We start from the raw sequence: 25,024 nt of genomic DNA on the forward strand, positions 1-25,024 counted from the left end.
TTCTGGAGGAAAGAGTTTATTTGACTTATGCTTTTACAGCAATAGTACATTGATGAAGGAATCAGGAGAGAAGCTGAGACAGGGCAGGAACTTCGAAGTAGGACCCAACACAGAGGCCATGAAGGGATGCTGCTTACTGGAAAACTCCATGTGGCTTCCTCAGCCTGATTTCTCATAGAAGCTAGACCACCAGCCCAGAAGTGACCCCATCCACGTTTGGTTGAGCCTTCCCAACCAGTCACTAACAGAATGCCTCACAAACTTTCCTACAGCCCTATCTTACAGAGGCATTTTCTCAATGAAATTTTCAGAGGCTCCTTCTCTGATGACTCTAGCCCATAACACGTAGATATAAAACTAGACCACACAGTCGCTTTTCTTTTGGTCTATGTTGTGAAACAAGTACCTAACCACCAGGGTTCCTTTAGAAGTATATTCCTCTTTTGTTTTTTTAAATTTGAAAATGGTGAATTATTAAAAAAAATCATGAAAAGGAAAATTATCATGGTGCATAAGTAATTTTTTTTAAAAAAGATTTAAATCATAAAATAAAATAACATGCTCATACTAGGACTTTGGAAGATCCAAAAATGCCAGAAATTATAGATTATTGGAATTTGAACAATACAAGAGATTACAGTTATAATATCTGTGTAGGGGACTTCAGGAGATTTATTCATTTATTTATTGGTGTGCGGAGGTGTAGTTACTAAAAATGCTGCATCTTTGTAATAGTTGAATGGCTATTATCTGTGATTGCTTGATATGTGCCTGACTACACTGAAAGCATTGCAGGTAACCAGAGAAGAAATCCTAAATTTACTTTTTTTCCTCACTGCAGGTAAGAATACTCAATTGCTGTCTTGGATTAGCGGAGTACACCCGTAATCTCAGAATATTGTAGAAGCTCGGGCAGGAGGGGCTTCAGTTTCAGAATTGCAAGAACCTTTCTCAAAGAAAATAAAAAGACAATAAAATAGTAATAAAAACATGGAGCAGATTGCAGTGAAGAGGGTGGGTGAAGACTATTTCAGGTTACATGGATACACAGATGAATCATGGTGAGAGAACAGCAGCAGTTGAAATCTTAAAAAGGTAAAGGTATAGAAAGGAAAGGCAAGCTGAGCAAGAATTTGGAAAAAAAAAACTGCTTTAAGCTTTTGGATATATCATAAACATAAATATATGTACACACATTCCCTTCCCAGCCACTTCCTAACAGTGGCTTCTTAAGTGTTCTTAATCCAACAGAGTAGTAAACTCGAGATTTTTACAAGGATCCAAGATAGAAAAAACAAACACGAAATGAATATATTTGTGTATGCAGAAGTGAACGTGTCTACAAGAACAAGGGCCTATGGGAGGTGGGAGGAAAAAAGGGCGTAGGAGGGGCATCTGTTCAAGGTACAATGTATCCTTAAGTATAAGTACTTTTATGGAACAAAGTAACATGTACAGTGAAAAATCAAAACAAAAGGCCAATCAAACAGCAGAAAAGTATCTGATTCCAAGAGAGAACCACAAAAAAGACAAGAGCTTGGTAAAATGGCTAGCTCCTGATGCAGGAAATAAGGTCTTAGAGGAAACATCACCCCTTACTTTCAATTAAACACTAAACTAAAATTTAAGCAGATCAGGATAAATTCTGGAAGAGAGGTCTAAACGTCTCAGGTGCTGCAATAATTGGGGTCTGTCCTAGTCACACCCAAATCATTCTGAGACAGAGGGGCTTTCTCCGAAGTTTCACAATTCACATGCAGCTTCGCCTTGGCTCCATCTAGCAGACAGGTTTAAAGATGAAACAGAATGAGACTTGGTCACAGGTGAGACACTCCTCTACAAGGAAGGAAAGGAGAACAACTTGGCGGGAGCCCAAACGCTCCAGGACAAAAAAACTCAACCAACAACCACACTATTAACAAAAGGCCTAAGCACTAGCACTGTCGCGACTAACCACGCCCCTGTGCAGTCATTGGCTTGCGGCTTGCACGTCAATGACGTATCTATCCTCTATTGGGCCAGAAGTACGAGATACAGGGATGCGGAAGCAAGGGCCTGGAAACAGGGTTTGGGCGGGGAAATGGGCGGGGTCGGGAGGAGCTAGGGCGGGGTCCGGGCGGGTTTTGGGAGAAGGGGCGGCCATGGCGGCTGCGCGGCGGCAACGGCGGCTGCGACGGAGCGCGCGCCCGGCTTTGAATGAGCGGAGCAGGGACTGAGCTGGCTGAGAGCGAGCTCGAGGCAGACAGCGGCTGTGCGCGCACGCGCCTCGTGAGCGCGCGTGGCTCGCGGCAGCTCGGAGCCTCCGCCGGGCGGGCGGGGAGGGGGAGGGGCAGGTGAGTGTGTGCGGCCTGCGCGCGCCCGCGAGGGGCTTTTTCTCTACCCACCCGCCTCCTGACCTGGGTCTGGCCTGCGGCTGGTGGCCGCGCTTCCTCGTCACCCTCTGGGTCGCCCCGTACTTCCTGCCCTCCCGCCTTCCTCTTCGGCCCTCTACCTCGACCTCCCACTTGCTGGGCCACCACTCAGGGGTACTGTTTCCGGGTCAGGGTGACCTGTGGGGAGAGCCCAACGTGGCTAGGAACCGGCTTGTCCCTGTCCCCTAGCTATGCTGCGCTCACGCACGGGAGACCCGCCTGTGAGCTGCCGACCCGGAAAAGCCCCACGTTCCGTCTTCCCAAAGGGCAATGTGCCACTTTCCTGCCCTCCCTCTACGGGCCTTGCACTTCTGGGGGCCGATCTGCCCGACATCCAAATCCCAGCCCACCCGGCTCCCACCTTCAGCAGTTTAGAGCGCCTCACTTGACGCCTGCCACGGGGCGTGGGATTGCGTAACCAGAAAGCTCGCGTGTGTGTTGTTTTGCTCATCTGTGCAGTGGGTATGATTTTTTTTCGACACCAAGTTCTAGGTGGGTAATCTCAAAGTGAAAATTATTTTAGTTATGAGTCGCTCCGTCGAGTCATTCAGAAGACCTTAACTCTCCTCGGTAACCGTCAGATTTGAAGGCCTGATGGTACAGAATGTTAGGTTTTTTTACCACCAGCTTTCCAAAACTGCACTTCTGTTTCTGCTTACTAGTCTCTGGTGTTGACCCTTTCTTTTTCGTGTTTGAGTTCAGGTAGATTTTTATTTGGGAGCTTTATGATATTTAACTTTAGTGAGTTACAGACTTAATTTTGAGTGTATTCTGTGCTATGGTAGGTCGTAGGACTTTCAAGTAATTGTATGGAAAGACTTAGAAATGAAAAGGTTTAGGACAGCATTAGATGACTGGTTTAGTGAGTATCCCCTTAAAGGATTTTAGTTTAATTGGTGTATACTTTAGGATGTGAAGAAATTAACTGAGCACAAGGAGAGATTGACTACATCATGCAGGATTCGTTTTCTTTCTGCCCTCCTCCCACTTATAGGGAAATCTTTCTTAGTTGTCACAACAGAGCTTACCTATTGCTTAATTGGAGATGTCATTTCATTAGAATTATTCCTCTGGCATAACGTTTCTGCATTTTGTTAGTCATTTTAAGGACTTTTTTTTTTAATTCGAGTATTTTAGTAGGTTATTTCAATATTGCCAAGTTCTAGAAAGCATTTTAAAGTACCCAAATTGCAAAGTAGCCCTAAATAGGTGTCTTCCTAATTGAGAATCTATAGGATATTTTAGAAGTCAGACTGTAGTGATATGTATACAATAAAAATCATTTAAACATAATCTGTCCAGAGAGAGAGCCTGGCTTTAGGATTCTCCTCCTCCACCCACTCCTGATTTAACCTGTTTAAATTACTCAGACCATTCACGGGTCTTATCTGTTAAATGGGAATGGTGAAACTATTGAACTAAATCCTGAACATTTTAAAGGCCCAAGGAATAATACGTTTTTAATTTTTAATTCAAGAAATATTTGGGCATCTAAATGCTGTCATTGGCTAAGATTTAGAGATAACAAACTAAGCCAACTGGTGGGGTCCTTCTAGGCTCTTTTGCCTTCCACTAAAAGCAAACGTGAGAAACTCAAGACAGTTATTGAATAGCAGAGGGTTTCTCTGTGCAGGGCAGTGTTTCCCAGCATCAGTGCAGCATATGTTACATAGTAGGTGCTAATATGTTCATTCTACTGAACTGCAGCATTAGGTACAAGTCCTGAGTAAAATTTATTTACAAATCACTGTAATCGACAAAGTATTGCTTTAATAGTTTGGCTACATTTTCCCCATGTTAGTGGAACTGCTTAGACGTTATACCTTCCTGATTGCTTAGAATGTTCCTGACTAGGTTTCCTTGGCTTTCAGATTAAATGGATGTAGGTTTGAATGCAAGCAGTTGTAGGAGCATGGGGACTTGTGATTACTCTGCTGCTGTTACATGAATCGATGACAGTTTTGTGGATTCAGTTAGTTACTGTTTAGATAGTGCTTGATTCATAGGAGATGGTCAGTGAATTTTGGGCTTCGTTAATTACAGAACCAGATTTATCACAAAATTCAGATATTAATTGCTATGGGGGCCTCTGTTACCAGTAATAATCTGGCTCTCTGGTTTTCCACTTAATCTTGAAATTTTCTACTTTTCGTTGGAGTCATTCAAGGTGAAAGGTACTTCTTGAGTAATGAATGATACTTAAGGATATTTGAGAAGGAAATGACTGTAGCTGCCAAGGCTCTAAATGAAATTTCATTCTTAGCCTAACATTAAACCCTCTGCACATTCCCAAAATATTACATGTGTTTGTTTTTTGTCAAAAAAAATCTTGCTGAAGTATCTCTGGCTGCACTTTCTTTCCCAGTGCTATATGCCACGAGTCTACTAGCTACCTTTTATATTTTGTTTCTGAAAATTTATTATATTTTTGAAAGTTTGCTTAGAATTTTCATTAGCATGTATTTGTGTATACTGTACAAATACTGGGTTCCATTATATTTCATTTCTCTAGATAATGGAATTTGCTCTCCCCTCCCTCCCATTACTGTTTGTTTCTTGTTCTTCTCTGGTCCTTTTCTTCTTGTCCAACAGTACCCTATCTATTTTCACGTATTGTTTTGGAAATCTAGCTTTTACAAATGAGGGGAAAAAATGCTATCTTTACCTTTCAGACTCTAGTTTATTTTGTCCAAGACAATGGTCCTGTGGAGGGCATGAACGCAGTACTCAAACTTCTCCTTTGGAAAATCCCTTTTCATTTTGTTGACAGTTACTTTTAACAAATCAGCTTTAAAGACTCAATTCATCATTTTATTAGTTCAGTTCATTCTACTTATAGGGAGGAATGAATCATTTCTTTCAAGTTTTACTTTGCAAATGGTAATACCAGGTTAAAAATCTTCTAGAGAAGTATTGTTTAGGGGAGGTTCAGTATATAGGTATTATGTATATTTTATTAGTATAAAATAGAAAATGTTAACCTCAGTAGAAAAACACTGGAATTAAGAAAATATTCCTAAGAAAAGAAAAGAAAATTCAAAAAAAGGAAACTATTGCTTCAAGAAGTATCTATGATACTGTGAGAGAGTCAGCTTTGTTACATTTTTAAAATCAAGTAAACCACCTTGGCGATATATTTGTCATTTACATTACTTGAAGGAGGAAATTGTTAGTGTGCTTTTGATTCCTCTTCTTTGGTCCCCTCTCAGAGCCACCTCCAGCCTTAGACATGGAGTAACTCATTCCGTTAAGATAGCCAGCCGTTGAGTGGTGGTTGAGCCTCTGCCTTTGCCCTGCTTGCAGCTTGGTCTTCCTGTGGGTCCTGACAAACGTGAGGGGATTGTATCCCAAAAGCTGTTGTCTGTACACGAGTTATGTTCCTCTAGCTGGGCTGCCTCGTCAGGCCTCAGTGGGAGAGGGTGCACGTAGTCTGGAAGGGCTTGATGTGCCACAGTAGAGGAGAAGAGAGGGGAATAGAGGAAGGATTATGGGAATATTGACTGGGAATGGGCAGTGAGCAGGATGTAAAGTGGATAAGTAAACTAATAAAAAAAGAAAGTCTTGATATGCACAAAATACCTGAGTATTGCTAAGGGAGTCTTGTGGAACTTGACATTGTACCTTTATAGTCTGTCCCTCTCTTAATCCTAGAAACAGAAAGCGCTAACTGTTTTTCCTCAGAAGAAACTGCCAGTTAGTGACTACAGGATGATCAAGGTCAAGGACTGTCACTGTTAGTGTGGTTTTTGTTTTGTTTTGTTTTTAACTTTCTTGTTTTCTTCTCTTCCTTTACTGTTTGGTTGTGAGTTGAACTTTTATATAATATATAAATAATGTATACAGCAAAGTAAATAGTATTGTTACCTCAGGATGAGGAATAGATCAGTTTCCTAATGTGTTTATATTTCCCGTCCCATCATTATAGATGATTACTACTTTTTACTGTTTAATTTTTAACCTGCTTCATTTAGTTGAAAATACTGTATTATGAACTATTTTTAAAAACTGGGAAGTTATTGTTGCCTGTGATTTGGCCTTATTCCTCAGAGATCTGCTAAAGGACTTACTAAGTGTAGGCCCAAGCATTGCTGTTTCTTTGAGCAGATCACCAGATTTGCAAATGTGATTTAGATGGGTTTTATCATTTTTTTAAACTTAGTACCTATGTTTTGAACATGTTGATTTTCCTTAGTTCAGTTTCTCCATTTGTAAAATAGACATAATGAAAATATATAAAATATATATAAAGAAAATGCTTTCAGTTGTGCTACATTGAAATTAATCAAATTGTAAAAGATATAGAAAGGATTAATATACACTACTATATGCTTTTTGAGTTTTTTAATTATAAGTAAATTTGTACTAATTGAGGCAAAACATTTTTCAGAGACTCTGAAGAAAATTCTTCCTCACAACTATTAAAAATACTTTGAAAACTTACTTTCTTAAAAAGTTCATGTGATTTACATTGTATTATAATTTACTGTTATAGTTTTAGAGAACAGTATGAATGCCAGCTTTCTCTTAGTGCCTTAAGGACTTTTCTAGGATTAAAAAGAAGAGTATGTTCCAGAAATGTGTCTAATACATTGTTTCTGTGTGCGTGTGCCTTCCCCACAGGTTCTGGTTTTCACCATGGCCATCACTCAGTTTCGGTTATTTAAAGTTTGTACCTGCCTAGCAACAGTGTTGTCGTTCCTAAAGAGATTAATATGCAGGTAAATGATTTCTGCATTTGAACTGACCTATTTGTCTCATTGGTTTGCATTACTCTTAACTTCAAAAGGCATGGAAACTTTTAAAAACTAGATGTCCTGTTCATAATATTCATTGTTCTCTATGCTGTTTAAAAAGTTTCTCAGAACTAGAAAGAAAGTCAGTGGTTTTGATTTTTCAGATTTTTACATCTTCCATTTAAATATATTAAATGATTAGTCCTATAAGATTTCAGAAAGAAGCAGATTAACATTAAATATTACCACCACCACAGATGCTATGTATTCTTTATTGGGATGTTTAAAAGTGGTTAGGCAAAGCATAGGTGTTCCTATGTATATTTTCATATGAATACTACCTTTATAGTTATTTTTAAAACTTTCAACAGACGGAGCTGGAGTGATGGCAGTGCTTAAAAGCACTTGCTGCTATTGCAGAGACTCTGGACTCTGTTCCAACCATCCACATGGCAGCTCACAGCCCTTTAAACTCCAGTTCCAGGAGATCTAATTCCCTCTTCTGGCCTCTGCAGGTAGCAGGTATGCACATGGTGCACAGACATACATGGGGAAATATACAGACACAGAAAACAAAGATGTATTTTCAAACTTTCAACAGAGAAATTATAAGTAAAATTAATTTTTGTGCTCATTGACCAGAATAAATTATTTGGCTTCATTTCTTTATCCTTAGATTCCAATTCCTTTTGTCTTACCACAGGGCCATACCCTAGCTATGGCTTCTCATCGGCTGAGGTGCCTCAGGACTTATCATGAAATTCAGAAGTGTGGTCTTTTAACCATTTCCAGCAGGGCTGCAGGGGCCAGCAGCTCTTGAGCACTGATGGAATCCTATTTCAGGGAGGTCATGTTTGCTGCAGTAGGGCCTACAGCTTTATCTTATTTTATTTTATTTTTCTTTTTGGTAACGTATCTTTACAAAGCTAGGTTCTTAGGTTGTAATTTAAAGAAATTATGCCATCAAAATTAATGCTGAACAAAAAATGAGAGTGATGGAATTCAGTCTGATTTCAAGAGTTGAAAGCTGTGCAGTGTCCAAAAGGTGCACATATTTCAGCTGTATTTTACTCCAAATAAAAAGAGTAATTTTTATTTTCTGCCTTCTGATTTTGTTGTTTTGGTTTTTCTGTTTTGAAACTGGATTTTGCTGTGGTTCTCAGGCTGGCCTCTGTATTTCTGTGTAGCGTAGTCTGCCCTGAAAGTTACAATTCTCCTTTTTCAGCTTTCTGAAGGAAATTAGAGAGGGAAAAAGATACACGGGTATTCAGCTTTTCGACTAACTACCAAGGACGTAGGATATGTATCACTACTAAATCGTTTGGGCCTAACAGCTTAATCATTGGAAGTGAAGCAAGCTGTAGTGGGGCATGTCTTTAATTTAAACATTTGGAAGGCAGAGGCAGGTGAATTTCTGAGACATAGCCATCTAGAACTATATAAAGAGATACTGTCTCTCAAAAAAAAAAATCAATCTGTGGAACTATCAGACTGTTAGGTATTTCATTTGACCTAAATATTCCCAGGGAAAGTTGGTGATACATTTAAGATAAGGTGTAAGTGAGGGTGGAAAAGAGGGTGTAAATGGTAATCAGCTATCCTTTCAGTGAGTAACATTAAAAGTTACAGCCAATGCTAGGCTAATCCTACTCAGAGCTTAGCACGTATGAAATGAAGTGGAGTAGAAGTGATCACTGTTAGAGGAGAAGTCAAGAGACATGGAACATGTCGTTGACTGTTGAAATTTCCCTTGATGATTGAATTGTGGGGTACAAAACGAATAAAGAAGAAATCAGACATTTAGTAGGGAAAGTAGGATGGGGGTGAGTAGTAGTATCAAAGAGAGGTGAACAACATCTTTAACAATAGTCATGGAGCATGGTGTCTTGATGCGTTTGTAGTTTCTCAACTTCTGGTCAGTGTAGATTAGTTTAAGAATACAGAATGGTATTTGATTTCATATGAAGAACTTTGTTGTCACTGTGAGTTCTGTTGACAGTGTCAGTATATTTAGGATGTACTGTGTATATCCGTGTAAAGAAAACAAGTTTATTGGGATAAACTTGTCTTAGGTGTCAAAACTAACCTGGATTATGTGTTCTAAAATTCCATACTTTTGTAGTAAACCCTAATGCTTTTTTCTTTATCTTTAACTTGAGTAAAATACAACTTCTGAATTTGTCATAAACAACTGCTTTAGCAAGTAGCTCTAAGGGAATGAGTTTCAGATTGGTGACTTTTAATAGCTAAGTGTTTTAATGTCTTGCTATGTAGCCAATGTTGTTCTAGTTGCTTTAAGTATGTCTCTTATTTAAATCCTTTAGAGAATCTTAGAGATGTAAGTGCTGCTATCTAGTTTACAGATAAGAATACTGTAGCTAAGGAGTTGGGTAATTCTGATTAGACTTGGTAAAGTAACTTTGAAAACCAGGGTTACATAGATTGCATAGTTCATGTTAACAACTGAGTTATATTATATCCTGATTATCATTTTCCTGTATATCCTTGAAATCAGTTGCTTTAGTTTGGCCAGTTGACTTTCAAACTTTTAAATAGTTGAATAGTTAATTTTACTAATAAACCCTTAACACATAAACCACCCCTCCCTGGTTAAAGTAGTGTAGAGCTTCCCCTACAGAACCAGAAGCACTTGTGGAACACAGGGCTCTGAAAAGCGTGCTTTGTGTTCGGCTTTTGATTCATTGTGAGTCCTGCAATTTTGTGTATAATTCTGAATGCTAACCAAAGAGCAGCTATATTGCATGAGATTTTGGAAACCTTGACCAGGTTGCTGGGTTATACTTTATCATCATACTTTCTGAGCAGTTATTATCTAAAACAATGATTACAGAAGTAGAAAGTCCCATCTTCTGCGTAAATTACTGTCTAAATGCTTTTTACTCTTGCTTGTGTTGATGGTTCTTGAAATATTTCCTGTTTCTTTCAGATCTGGCAGAGGAAGGAAATTAAGTGGAGACCAAATAACTTTGCCCACCACAGTTGATTATTCGTCTGTCCCTAAGCAGGTAGTTTATAAAGGAGCATGTGCTCCAGAATATAGCTTTTCAAACTACACTGCATCAAAATAATTTGGTGGTCAGGATTCTCATTGATTTTTCTTATTTGTTCTATACCTTTTACTCAGTCATTCACACACACATATATTCTTTCCTTTATTATAATATAATATGATGTAATGTAATTATTCTGCTCTATTTCTTTTTTAATATCTAATTTTCCCCCACTGGTTTCGTGTGTGCCATTACTTTTATGGAACATTTGATATTTTAAACTTTTAGGTATAGCCTACATTTATATCATCTTGGGATTGGCATTTTGTAATTAAGTTTCCATGTGAATTGATATTCATAGATTCCTTACACATTGAAAATTCTGGCTTTTTTCTTGGACAATTATTTTGAGACTTGTGGAGAATGTTGATACTTTTTTTTTCAGATTTTTTTTTGTCAGGTAATCAGTTTGGTTAGGCATAAGTGGAAAGTTCCAGTCCACCACGTATGGGCTGTACATATTATGCTAGTTTAGTTTTTAAAAGCATTTGCTTCACAAAGTTTTGATATGTAGTTTGAATTGCATATAGCCTATACTTGAAAAGTTCGAAAGTTCGGAAGCCTGTTTTTCTAACTAACACTGCGATGAGCATTAGGTTGCCATTTTGTGACTGACACTTGGATCATCATATGTAGACAGACGTGGAGGAGTGGACTTCCTGGGATGAAGATGCACCCACAAGTGTGAAGATTGAAGGAGGGACTGGGAATGCAGCAGCGCAGCAGAACTCTTTGGAACAACTGGAGCCTGACTATTTCAAGGACATGACACCAACTATACGGAAAACGCAGAAAGTATGTTGAAGTTTTGTGCTTTTGGAGAGTAAAATACTTTTTAGATTCTAGTAGTTAAAACTAGACAGTATAATTTGTATTTTCTAGAAAGCCTATTTTTAAAAAAGCCTATGACTATTTTTGCTCTCTGTCATAGTAAACAAGAATTTTATGCATTAAAATGACTAGGACCTCAACTTAATACCTTGGTGTATTCCCAAGTTTTTTAACATAATTAAGCATTTGCAAAAATTCTATTGGATTTCAGATAGTAAGAGTTAGTTTCTGCTGTGGGAAGCTTAAGCCAATAAAGGAAAAGTTTTAACAGGTTCCATGTTCGGTGATGTCTATAAATGGATAATTTCCATTATATTACCAAATAGAGCTAGTGCAACCAGTCTGTGGTAAGATACTGTGAAGTCGTGATGAGCTTTAGTATTGTGAGTGTGTTAGCTATTTACTTCACTTCCTGTTCAGTTGACAGTGAACTCACTTAGAGATATTGGAAAGAGCACAATGACTCCATTCCTGTCTTTTTATGAAGATAATGTGTGTGTTTAAAATAGAAGAATATTGAAGGACTTATAATAAAATATGACTAATTTGTCTTACCACTCACTAGCTAATTTTACTTCCCAGAAGCAGTCACTCAGTAACTTTCTGCTTGGACTTTTTCAGCTTGTTTGTATATTACATATTGCTGTTTCTTCATACCACTTATACATATTGCTCGTTCACATTATACTATAATAAACCAAGAGTTAATTCTGCTTGTCTCATAATACTGTAATGTGATTCTGTTTTAACTCTCCTACTTCATAAAATCATACTGAGCATTACATTAATTATTCAAACACAGAAAACATTCTATGTGTATTTGTATATACATGTCCATATAGATACACATATTTTATATAACATGAGGTATTATTTTTTCCACATGCCTGATGTATTTACTTGGCACTTTTTTCTTAGTTTCAGCTACATCTATACTTTCATTCTTTTTAAAATTATGTTGTTCAGATATGTAAGTACTGAAAAGGAAGGGAACTCATAAGTTTCTCAGTTGACGTATATATTATGTTCTAATAACATATCTCTGGAATTTAATATATTATATGGTGCCTTATTGCATTAATTTAGGTTGATGGTGGTTTTTGTGAAATTTATAATATATCAAGTAAATGTATTTTAATACTATTAGCCAGAAAGACTTAGCATTTATAGATAAATCCTACAAGGTAAAGATGCTAGATATGCTTCTGATAGGACATTTTATCCATGTTATAGTATTTAGTTTAGTAACTAAAGGCACCTCATTATATTTTAGGAACCTTTGTAAAATAGAAAGAAGAAGAATTTTTAAAATGTGATACAGTTTATGTACCATTATACACAAAACACAGAGACAGAAAGGTGATGATATTTAGAAATTAGAATTTGGAGGATTTATTTACAATTGCACGGGAATTTTTAATTCTTAACTACATTGTACATTTTAAAGAAGAAATCACAATTTAAGCCATTACCAAATACCTCAATCAAATATTTTCATGTAGTTTTGTGTAAGTATCCTTTTAATCCTGTTGTGATTTATCTTTCAGATTGTCATTAAGAAGAGAGAACCATTGAGTTTTGGTGTCCCAGATGGTAGCACAGGTTTTTCCAGTAGATTGGCAGCTACACAAGATATGCCTTTTATTCATCAGTCTGTAAGTGTGTTAATGAGATCTAGAGAAAGATTTTTTTTCTTAAGAAGAGAAAAATCGAGGAACAGATTTAAAAGTTCATGAGCACTTGATCTATAGCTTTACCAACCTAACGCCTTAAAGATTAAAAACTGTTGGACACTTACGGTCAGGGCACTATTGTACACAGACAAGATAGAGACACAAAGTTGACGACATTTAGAAATTAGAATTTTGAGGATTTACCTCCAAAATGATTAAGCTAAGTTTTGACTTATGAATTGTTTTCATTGTGGAGTAAGTTTACATTTAAAGCGTGATGTAATTTAAGATGAATTAGACTTAACTGAAACTATAAAGGCAAAAGTGGTGAAGAGAACAAAAAGCTGTGGTTCCCAACACCGAGGGAGTATATCAGAAGGGGCCAGGAAGCTTGGTCAACCAAAATGGAAACAAAGCTCCCACAGTTACCCAGATGCCTTTTCAGGCCTCAGAGTGCTTTGAGTAATTGATTACACTCGCTAACAGTTATAAACCCTAAATAAAATGGGTTGAGATAACAAGGAACATTTATTATCTCAGAGTTTCTGTGTCTAAGGTGACTCTGAGGGTGACTGAATTGGGCTGTTCTCTGTCAGGTTTCTGTTGAGTTTATAAACAGTCTAGCATTGAGGCCGGAGTGAGGTGCAGACTTGTAGGTTCAGTAGGACTTGTGTGTTCACCTTGAACGGTTTGCAGGAAGTCCTTGTTCCTTACCATGCACTCGTGTGTGGATTTTCTTATGGCAGTACTGACTTTCCAAGGTATGGGAAGAGGAAGGGATTGACCATAGTGTTGAGACAGCATTAAGTTATTGTGCACAATTAGAAACATTAGTAACACATGGTGCTGTGAAAATATAACATTATAGAAGTTCCATGTTCATTGTTTTTTTTTTTTTTAATGACCTAGTACATTTTATTATGGAGGGCTTGACTAAGGGTTATTTATAGTGGCAATTTATGGGAGCATTAACATATTACCAGTGGCTGCACTACTGAAGAAAATGTTTCTCCCCCAATTACCATTAATCAGTGCCTATAGGTTTTCAGTGTTTTTCAAATTGAATATTCTACTTTTATCCTGAATTCTTTATACTACAAATATCAACTTTTTGTGTCATCTTTTATACCTTTACAATTTGTTGTTGGCTTGGTTTGGATGTTTTTGATGTATTGAAGGGTGTGTGTATATGTGTGTGTGTGTGTGTGTGTGTGTGTGTGTGTGTGTGTGTGTGCATATATACATAAATCCATGTATGTAGAGGTGAAATTAATGCTGAGTATTTTCTCTGTGACTTTCCACTTTATTTTTGAGAATAAGTCTATCTCTGAACCTAGAACTCAACGCTGTTAGACTGGATGGACAGTACACCTCAGATCTTCCTGTCTTACTTGGTAGCACTGGAATTACACACAAGTGCACTGTGCCCAGGGTTGTACATGGATGCTGAAGTTTCAAACTCAGGTCCTCATGCTTGCACAGCGAGCACTTCACCTACTGACGCTGCCTCTGCACGTGCAGATGTAGTCAGTGTTTATGTATGCGCACCTACCGATCTTGTCTTTGGTTTGTGTTCTTATCCTTGGAAAGCCATTTTTACTAAAGAAATTACTGTATTTAATGGTATGTGTGTGTGTGTGTGTGTGTGTGTGTGTGTGTGTGTGTGTGTGTATGTATATAATCTTAAATCTCTAATGTCTTATGTGAAATTTTAGTAGGAACATGGGCAAGTAATTTAAGTGGAAGACTCCCAACAAGAAACATAGAGCCTAATAATATCTTGTGACCTTTTCTCTTTTTTTAGAAGTTTAGTTAAAAATACAGTACCATTTTCATGAGTTTTGCCTGGTTTATTATGTCTGTATAGAATGAAAACAGAAAGTGCCATTGAGAATGCCCTTACATTTCATATGCTTACCTGGAGTGTGCTGTGCTACTTTTAAACTTAGGGCAGAACAGACTACTCCAGTCAGACATTAGCAGTAATTCTGAGATCAATCCCTAGTCTTTCTTTCCTTTTTGCTCCTATTTGTCATACTGAAAAGAGACAGAAACAAACAAACAAAGTATTTATTCTTGTTTAGTCCAAACTAAGTAAGTGGAAACCACAAACATATGATATGTGAAGAAAGCTGTCCTTCCTCAGTACACAGTCTCTTTCTCTTCCTCCCCTACCTCCTACTCTTTTCCCCCCCTGTGTGTTTGTTTGTGCATGCACGTGTGTGTGTGTGTGTGTGTGTGTGTGTGTGTGTGTAAATGAGTTTTAATTGGGATTTTTATAAGAGCCTGGGTAATTTGCACTGTGCCTGCATCACTGAACAAAATGTCTTCTTGCCCCACTCCCATTTGGCTATCATTAATTGCCTGTAGGTCTCTAAGGGTTGAAGAGGCCTCATAAGCAACTTTCAATGTTGGGAACTATTATTCATGTTCAAATCTGTCTGTGCAGCTAATCATAGCTGTTGTGAGTTCTTGAGGGCAGTTGCTATGCCATTCTGGGAAGACTGCATTCCACAATACTTTAACCATTCCTCAGTCTCTTATATTACTTCTGTTTCATCTGTAGTGTTTTTTGAGCCTTGGCAGTAGAATCAGGAAATATTGAAAAAGATATCCTCTTAGTGTTAGGCATTCAGCAGTCACTGATTCTGGTCATTTTGACCACTTAGAAGTCTATGGTAACCACAGCCAATTGAAAAAAGCTTCTCTGACCAAAGCTGTCAGCAGCACCAAATTATAGGCATAACCATAAATCTTTAAAAGGTATTTTAATGAGCACAGCAGGTCTATTTACAACAGCAGCAGTAACTGTCCCCTTCTAGTGTCTATGGCCTCCCTGTGAACATTTGTTCAGGTTTGCTGTACCAAGCATGCAGTCTCTGTTGGGAACTCAACCTCAAATCTAGTCAGCAGTTGGTTGGGACATGAGCCATGCCACTATTGCACATCACACAGAACCTTTGTAGCCCTTGGGGAAAGTCACACATCATAGCATTATTGTGAAACTTGCCGTCCTAGGCAAATGAGAGGCTAGAGCCTTTGTGCCTAAGGATAGGGATTGATTGGTATGGAAGCTAGGGAACCAGAGGAAAGGAACAGGTATTTCTGAGTTCGATATTTAAAGTTCCTCTTTTTTTTTTTAATATAAAGAAATGATGGCCCTTACTATCTTAACTTTTCTTTATTTTTCAATGTAGTCAGAATTAGGTGACTTAGATACATGGCAAGAAAATAGCAATGCATGGGAAGAGGAAGAAGATGCAGCCTGGCAAGCAGAAGAAGTTCTGAGGTATTGAATGATTTTATCCTTTCACACCTTGTGAAAAATCTTGTGAGAAAGAACGGGGTTCTTTCCTGTTATATTTACGGTCAAGAAAGTCTCCTCTGCCAAATATCCTGTCTGTCCCCATATACCTGTATTAACCTTATTGAACTTGGTTCTCTTTAAACTCCCTTGGAATTTCAGATTTATATCTTGTTTTATGATACTATGAATTTAAAATATTGTTTGAATCAAAGAAATAATCTTAATGGCAAAACTTATTTGCATACACATCCCACACAGTAGTCATAATACCCTACTGTGAAATGTGAGCCACTATTTTATCCTATTCTAGGTGAGAAGGGATAGTTTTGTTTTTATTGTTTCACAATTTAAAATAGTGTCAGAACCTCACATTTGAGTGAAAGTAGCTAATAAAGCACCCTTAATTTCTACATGTATCTTAATTTTAGTGTCCACAAAAGTCCCATAAAACAGGTAGATCATCTTAACAACCCATTGTACAGAAAAGTAAATGTTATTCTGTAGTTTTAAAGTCATGTTTGTTGGATGTTCGTTCTATGTTTATATGAGTAGTTAACTTAGTTCTTGCACTTCTCTGTTTGGTCAAAAAAGGAAAGGAAGAATGATTGAAAAGCAGAACTGGGACTTACCTCTGATGCAAGCTCACATGTAAATGTACCTAGCCTCTTTATACATTTAGGTCACATAGCAAGGGGCTGGGAGGAGGCTTGGTGGGTAAGAGCACTTCTTTTCTAGAAGACCCAGGTTCTGTTCTCAGGAGCTGTATCAGGTTCAGGGGATCCAATGTCCCATTCTGGACCCAGTGGGCACTTGTACAGACATGATACACATAATGTACATGTAGGTGCACAGATATACACATAAAATGTAAAAAACTAGCAAAATACAGTGATAGAAGTTTATTGGTTTTTCCCTATGAATTACCTTTTTTTGGCTATCTTAACAATGGAACTGACTTATATTTTTTTCTCATCTTTGATGGCAAATTTATAGTAACCTTGAATAACCAGCAGAGGGTGCAGTTAAATATGTAGAACTTTTGGTTTTTTTCCTTTAAATTTTGTTTTTGGCATATCTTTTTTTTTTTTTCTTTTTAAACAGGAGAGGAATCACATTTTTAAAATGAAGTTGTAAGAACTTTTCATATTTAGCCTCCCTTTAGTCAGGAATAAAGAGTATTTTTTTTTAATTGTGAAGTAAATAACACTGTTGCAAGGGTCACCAAAAATGACATTTATATTCTGATTTTTAATAAATAATTGGTCCAAAAATGAGAATGTTTTAGAAAATTTGGAGGACTGTAATTATTAATTTTATGAAGCACAAGAGTAAAGGAAAGAGCTGCTCATTAGAATCTAATAATCTTAATGATAGTATTATGGAATTTTTAGCTGTGAGCAGAGCATTTTAATGTTACTCTAAAACCTTCCCTTTTCCATCCTATTTCTTGTTACCTTAATAAGAGAAAAATAAAAGCAATGTTTTATGACAGTATATTTAAATGAAATTATTAGTTAATAATATACAAGCTTCATGCTGTTTGCTGCACAAGTACAGTCAATGGGACATGGAGACTTGTTTCATTACTGCCTCTAGGAAGACACTGAGTCTCATGAAAGTGCATTGTGTTCCAAATTCTCTAAGTTTAGAAGTTTTTCTGTACTCTAGTTCTGTGATCAGTCAAAGGAGTAAGATTCTAGAACTGAAGACTTGAATCTGAATGGGCAAATTATAATTGCTTTATAATTATTTTTCCTCCTACATTTTAAATGTTTCTTTCAAGCTTCAGTAAAAGATTTCAGATTTTCTAATAATTCGAGCATAACTAGTATAAAATAAGTTTTCTTTCGTTCCTTAAGCTTGATTAATTAATAGTGAAAGTTGGAGTATTGCCACAAAGAAACTTTTCTCCTTTGTGGGATTTTAGTCATCTGTAACTCTACCTCCTTGCATTCATAATTGTTATTGAAAACCAGTATATATATATGTATATATATATATACACACACACACATATATATATGTATATATTTGTATATATAATCATGCATTAACACATCACTTTCATGAATTTTAAGTTGAACATATGTTCATTTAGGTGTCCAGCCTGGATTGTTCTGTATAGACTAGATGTAGCCATTCCATGCTCAGTGCTAACCCATGCTTTCCTGCCTACTTCTTGAGTTACTTTTTCGCCCCCAATATGGGGGTTCTCCCCTTTCTCCTATGTCATTATTCCAGGCCCAGTCTTCCTATTCAAGCCAATTGGTAAAGGTAGAGTGTTTTTCTTATTTCTAGTCTGTGGAGAAACCAGCGACAGGTACAGTATGAAATTGATAAATACCTACTAGTATGCTTTATGGAACTGCTCAGATGGTACTCTTTAAATTTCTTGGTTCCGAGTAGAAGATATATCTGAAATTCCATTTTTTCTTGTAGTGTGTTCTTAATATCCTTTAGCTGATTAAACAAATCTATTATGATAACATAATTCTAATATCAAACTTTTTGTATAATTTTCCTGACATATACAGAAATTGAGGCTGAATTGAAGCGTAGACAATTTTGTGGAAATAATATGAAGAAAAAATGTGGGTTCCTACTCCCCGTACATATTAATACTATGGCTAGGCAAATCTCTTAGCTTCATACCTCATTTTGGCCATTTGTACAGTAAAGATAATATTTCTGCTTTATAAAGTTAAATATCTTCTAAGGATGAAAACAAATACTCCTTTTGAGAAATCCTTGAAATTGTCAAGGAAATGAGAAAATTAAGACATTGAGTATTTATTCCTTGATTTTTAAGAAGGCACCCGTCCTGTAATTATCTGTGTATATTTTATAAAAGTTAAGATATGAATATCTTTCTTTTTAGGCAGCAGAAAATTGCAGACAGAGAGAAGAGAGCAGCAGAACAACAAAGGAAGAAAATGGAGAAGGAAGCACAGCGTCTGCTGAAGAAGGAACAAAACAAAATGGGTGTGAAGCTTTCCTAACACACGCCTCGCCGTGCCCCGGGCCAGCAGGAGAGGTCGGCCACAGCCTACACATGAGCATCCCTGTGGACGGGACAGTATTCTCAGAAAACACACACTCTGCTTGATCTCAGTGTGTTTATTGAGCTATTCAGAACACCAGAATTCTCCCATAATACCTTGAACTACTAGTAATCAAGACTCAAAACATAAAATTAATGAGACAATTATTTTCTTCAAAGTGTTCCAAATATAAGACAATTGTTTGCTGTAGAGAAGTTATTTCACGAGGAATATACCTGACGAGTACCTCTCAAGCTAGTTTTTCTAGCTGAATAAATGGGTGTAAATAATTTTATGGTGGAAAAGTACTCTGCTATCTATTATGCTTTTGTTCATTGTGCATAATTATAAAATAATTTTAATAATCTTTGTTTCCATGATCACTTGATGTAAATTAGATAAACTGTAGGTAGGGCTTTATACCCTTGTTAATTTTGTTTTCAGGTACTGTTGACATACATTTTCTATAATTTGAACTGGCATTGTTTGGTACAACATTAAGGAATATTATGATTTGGGTTTTTAAGAAAATAACATTAAATGCAATAATTTTATTTATCAAATACTTTGTATATCCTTATTTTCCTTTGAACAGTATTATAATGTTATACAGAGCTGTAATTTATATATTGCATGTATAAATGTTGAAAATCAGCTGCAATGACAACTTCGTGTGACAAGAACTAGGATTAGTAGCTTTTCCCTTTCATTACAGATGTCAAGATGTTAACAGTGTTCATCCTTAAAAGCCATTTTCAAATGCAGAAAGCCTTCAGTTTTAATGGATGTTTTAAGTGATTCTTTAAAATTTCTCTGTTTTGTTTTTGTTTTGTTTTTAATCTTACATAATATAATGCAGGGTACCCATTCTTTCAGCTAGATAACATTACTGATTGATTACAAACCAAGATATACATATTTTTGTTTGTGATACTGGTTGATTTGTTTAAAGAAATAATTGCATATTGTATTTTATGGGGAAAAACAACATCTCACAGTTTAAAATACATTAAATTTTTCCACCATTGAAATATAACTGACCTGATTTTCTGTGGCTTTGGGATTTTTAAAGCTGTTTTGTTTTCTGCAGAATTAGTGCCTAGGATTAACATTTTGTGAGGCCTTAAGATGTCACAGACAATGAATAGGCCATACATAATACATTTGAATTAAGGCAATATGTCATAGCAAAATCAATAGCTTTGCATTGTTACCTTTAAAAATTTAGCTTATGCGTTCAGGCTAAGTTGAATTTAACTATGGTAGAAGGAGTTTTTGAGCACCAGACCACACTGTCCGTTACTGTGTTTATTTTTTATTATGTATACAATGTTCTCACTGCATGTATATCTGCAGGCTAGAAGAGGGCACAAGATCTCATTATAGATAGTTAGGAGCCATCATGCGGTTGCTGGGAATTGAACTCAGGACCCCTAGAAGAGCAGCCAGTGCTTTTAACCTCCAAATATCTCTCCAGCCCCATTTCTCTGTTCATTGTATCTTCAGTACTCTAAATCAATTAAGTAGAATTCTTTAGAATTTTAATTATTCTCTTCCAATTATTTATTTTACTCATTATGAGGATATTAAATGATATCTATGGATATAGGATTTATAAACAGTAATTTTCTTTAGTGAGGTCAGTTTTACTGCTTTTAGTACGTGTAAAGTACTGAGGTCTGCTTTAGTCATGCTTTATGAGGAGGAGAAGTATTTTTTTTCATGTTTCTCTCTAGCTTTTCAGAAATAAAACCAGTTAGAAACTATAGTTTATATGATTAGGAAGAAACAGATTTTTTTCCTCTATTAACTTTGCAATACTTTTACCTAAATTTCTATGTTAAATTGGTGATATGTGATCCCCACAAAATTCTTGGAGTTAAATCCATATGGAGGCAAACTAATGTCTTTAGTTTCTAAATTTAGTTTGAGAAATTCTTTTAGTTCTTTTAGTAAGGCATAATGGTTTGTTTTATTGTACTTTTGTTTTTTCAGGACAGGGTTTCTCTGTGTAGCCCTGGCTGTTCTAAAACATACTTTGTAGACCAGGCTGGCCTCAGACTCAGAGATTTGCCTGATTTTGCTTCCTGAATTCTGGGATTAAAGGTACATGCTACCACTGCCTGACATGGCATAATGTGTTTTAGATGCTTATTACTAGAACAGAAGAACCATGGTAGGTCTAAATAGTTTGTGAAGTTTTACTCATATTATGAATTCTATGTTTGAGGTAAATAATCAAAGAATGTAAAACTTATTTCATGTGTTTAATAGAAATGTTTAATTTCTAACCATTTCTTATTAAGTTTTAGCTAAAGTATCCTTTCTTGGCTCTTTGTGGTATTTGACTAGATAATTTAAACTGATGATTTGAAAACATTTTCATGTTGCTTCCCAGTTTTGGTGTGTACTAACTTCTGGCCATAACAGTACTATTTTGGGATGAAGACTGGTAGTTGACAAGAAGATGACACGGAGAGGACCTGCATCTGGACCAGGCTCACCAAGTAAACCTAACCATAACCAATGTTCAAAACCCTAAGAAGATGATGATGGCCCATGTCAAAGGACAGGCTGAGTCAGATACAGTGGATACATTAATCTTATTGATAATATCAATAACATTGTTATATTCATGTTTGCTATAATCTACCAGTTGCTCTTACTTTCACACTATTTCTTTGTTCAAAGGAAATCCTTTTTTAAATGTACTAGGTGAATGGTTCTAGTGGAAGCCAAGTAGGGAATGTTTTACAGATTGGTTGCCTTAGGGAAAGAGGCTGCCTTTGCAGAAGGAAATTAGAGGGTTGGAAAAGATGGCAGATCCATGAATAGCTTCAGCTTGATGCTGACCTAGCTCTTTGTTTTTGAGTTGCTATATGTTTAAAAAGAACAGTAGGATGGTGGTTATGGTTCTGTGTCTGTGCCTGTGTCTATGTCTGTGTGTGTTCCTTTTATCCTTAGAATATTCACAATTTGTTCCAAGGTCATAGGAACAACTACAACTAAGGACTCTCTTTTTTTTCTCCCCTTTCTCTTCTTGGTTTTTCCCTTTTCTTCCTTCCCCTAGACTGATCTGGAATTTACTCTGTGGTCCAGGCTAACTGGGATTCTAACTTGCCATCTTGTCTTAGCTCCCTACTTCTCAGATTATTTTTTTCCTAACTTTTACTCTTCAGTGACCCTTAGTTATAGCCGTTGGGTGTGTTTAGTAGCTGGAGAGGTTTTGAGAGATGTTGAGGTTTTACCAGAGGCCTTGTTCAGTTGAAAAGACACTGCCTTTTATGAACTTCCTACATCCTGCCCAGCCTCATGCTGAAGATCTGTTTCTGTCCTTGCATACCTGCTGCAACTGTCAGTTCTATGCAGCAGCTTTTGCAGAGAAGCTGAGAATGTTGTCCACCCCAATTAACCTGAGCCTTCTCTTCAGATTTCCACAGCTACTCAGCAACTGTTTGCTTTACCCTCTCATCTGGTCATAGCAGTTTTGAAAACTTGGTAGAGTTAAAGAGATGGTACAAAATTAAGTTTGTAAGGGGTTTTGTTTGTTTTTAATGGAAATGATGGTTTTTAAAGATTAAATGAGATTAAGTGGTGACTATGCATACTCAAATAGGAATTTTTAAGCTAGATAGGTTCTTAATTTCCAGACTTGGGAGGTAATGAAAGAATTGCCTTAAATTAATGGCCAGCCTGGGTTACATAACCAGGCCTCTTCTAAAACATGAAAAAAGAAATGGGAGTTGTCAAGCCCTGTACACTTTTATCAGGTCCTACAGGTAAATATCCTACAAGTCTCTACAGCGCCATTGTTGGGCACTGCAGAAGTTAAGAAAGGCTAGTTAGACATGGTAATAGTTTGTCCACTGAAGTGCAGGTTTCTCAAGTCAGCAGTCACAGTGTGATATAGATCTTAAACTTCCATCTCCTACTGGCTCTTATGTGAAGGCCTGGTTGCCAGCCTGTGGTCATAGGTCAACATGAAAGGCATGTTGGGAATATGGTCCACTCCTTTTTTCTCTTTCACTTTTCAGTTTCTACAGATGAGAACATTTCCTCCGCTGTATCCTCCCATGATGTTCTATTTTACAACAGTCCCCAAACCTATGGGACCAGGACACCATGGATTAAAACCTCTGAAACTGTAAGCCAAAGTAAAATTTTCCTCCATTTGTTTGTCTCGCTGTTTGATCACAGCAGTGGAAACCTAAATATCACATCTGTAGTGCTCTCTGAAAAGCTGTATGCAAGCAGGCCTGCTATTCGTGTAAGTAAATGCCATCATTTCACATGCAGAGGGGAAAGCTTAGGAAATCAACCGCATGTTCGTCAGTACAATGTAAGTGGGCAGCTTCACAGCAGGTTACATAAGTGGTTAGTCAATATGCCTAGTAGATTATGACTTCTATAAAATTCAAACTGGATGAACTATGAACTGCCCCAAAATATTAGGTTTTAGGTGATTTTCCCCAGTTGTAATTCAGTGAAGATGGTATTAATAAATGATAGTAAGTAATACCTGTTTGTGTTTTCTAAACACTTTAAAGTGAGCATGGTACAACATGACTTTAATCCCAGTGCTCAAGAGGCAGGGGCAGGTGGAACTCTGAGCTCAAAGATGGCTTTGTCTACATAGTGAGTTCCATACCTGTCAGGTCTACATAGTAAGACCCAAGGGCATGGGATGAGACACTTACTTAACGAGTTAAATAATTTAATACAGTTAGTTTTATTTTCAGTAATTGATGACTAAGTGACAGTCAGAGTTTATTTGGTGTTGGCTACTCTCTGGCCCCGGTGGTCTCGCTGCTTCCATGGCTAGTCCCATGCAGTGATCACCCATCTCTTGGTTCTGGTTCTCCTGTGGCGGATCCTGCTCTCGTTTCCAGCCATCTGCCCCCTGTGGTTAACTCTCACAAATCCCCGTAACCCAACCCAGTAAAATCAAAACTCTAATGGCTTATAATTTATCAGTCAGATTTATATCAGTAAATTCTCACCCCACAAAATGTCCACACAAGGAACTCCAAGCTAATTGATACTGATTTAACTGCCCACTAGATAAGACAAATTGTCCTGTAATTATTCATCCCTGTAAGACATTCATAGCTACCTGTGCCTATTGAAAGCCACACGGAATCTGGGTGTCTTTCTCCTCCTCCTTCTTCCTTCCTCCTGTCATCTCTCCTACCTCTCCTGTCTCTCAAACTCTCTGCCTACCTTCCTTTCCATTGTCCAATCACAGGCTCCAGCTTTGTCTTTCACCTGCCCTCACCTGCCCTCTCCTGCTTTCAGACAGCGATCTACAATTTCACATTTATAAAATCAGGTCAGGTCGCTCGTTTGATGGGGACGTAATTCTTGTAAGGCCCTAGACCACAGGCCTCATATATATACAGACAAGTACTAGGTCTCCTTAGAGACCTTGATGCTGTAGACCATCCAAATCATCTGTAGGATTTGGTTGAGAGGCAGAATGACAAGAGAAAACATTCAACTTTCATATAAAAAATGTAAAAGGATGTCGTTAGTCAATGTTATATTTTGTATTCTATCAGTTTGATTCCTTATAAATTACTATCACCCTGTAGTTTAATTGGTTAAAATATTTAAACCATAGTTTGGATTCTTTATTTTAATTTTAAATTTATTCTTCTCTTCTATATATTGTATCTCAACCATATTTTCTTCTTCCTCTTCTGTAGTCTTTCCCTCTCACCTCCCCACTACTTCAGATCCATTCTTCTATTCCCCTTTGGAAAAGAATAGGCCTCCCAGGGATATCAACAAACATGACACATCAAATTGCAGTAAGACTAAGCACATCCCCTCAAACTCCAATAGGAAGGTACCAAAAACAAAAACAAAAACAAAAAACAAAACAAAACAAACAAACAAACAAAAACCAGGCTAAAAAGAGCCCTATACTCACTTTTAGAAGTCCTATAAGAACACCA

General features: G+C 37.0%; 1 protein-coding gene and 1 long non-coding RNA gene across 4 annotated transcripts; one reads left to right on the plus strand and one right to left on the minus strand.

Moving 5' to 3' along the window:
- On the minus strand, nt 1-2,461 carry LOC148004785 (uncharacterized). Its single transcript, XR_015624796.1, has 2 exons — nt 2,397-2,461; nt 1-1,836 (listed from the first exon to the last, which is right to left on the minus strand). It is a non-coding gene; the product is annotated as an uncharacterized LOC148004785 (long non-coding RNA).
- Nucleotides 2,119-20,103, plus strand: Ebag9 (estrogen receptor binding site associated antigen 9). 3 transcript variants are annotated; one of them, XM_087556416.1, is made up of 7 exons: nt 2,119-2,903; nt 7,032-7,129; nt 10,092-10,170; nt 10,852-11,010; nt 12,594-12,701; nt 15,917-16,008; nt 18,905-20,103. In XM_087556416.1, exons 2-7 carry the CDS (start codon nt 7,047-7,049, stop codon nt 19,023-19,025), a joined length of 642 nt encoding a protein of 213 aa, XP_087412542.1. In that variant the 5' UTR covers nt 2,119-2,903; nt 7,032-7,046; the 3' UTR covers nt 19,026-20,103. The 3 variants fall into 3 exon arrangements, with proteins under 3 accessions (XP_087412542.1, NP_001009665.1, XP_087412543.1); NM_001009665.1 differs by having other exon boundaries at nt 2,139-2,333; nt 18,905-20,098; XM_087556417.1 differs by lacking the exon at nt 2,119-2,903 and adding an exon at nt 5,820-6,144.
- Nucleotides 20,104-25,024: the final 4,921 nt, after the last annotated feature.

This window comes from Rattus norvegicus, chromosome 7 (genome assembly GCF_021556685.1).
Source record: "Rattus norvegicus strain SHRSP/BbbUtx chromosome 7, alternate assembly SHRSP_T2T, whole genome shotgun sequence".
In the NCBI taxonomy this organism is placed as follows: Eukaryota; Metazoa; Chordata; class Mammalia; order Rodentia; family Muridae; genus Rattus; species Rattus norvegicus.

What these genes read in the sequence shown, in the direction of transcription:
- Ebag9 (XM_087556416.1), top strand. Translation starts at nt 7,047, where the DNA reads ATGGCCATCACTCAGTTTCGGTTATTTAAAGTTTGTACCTGCCTAGCA. An exon ending in CTATACGGAAAACGCAGAAA is followed by an intron (nt 11,011 to 12,593) that starts GTATGTTGAAGT and finishes TTTATCTTTCAG; the next exon opens with ATTGTCATTAAGAAGAGAGA. An exon ending in CAAGCAGAAGAAGTTCTGAG is followed by an intron (nt 16,009 to 18,904) that starts GTATTGAATGAT and finishes CTTTCTTTTTAG; the next exon opens with GCAGCAGAAAATTGCAGACA.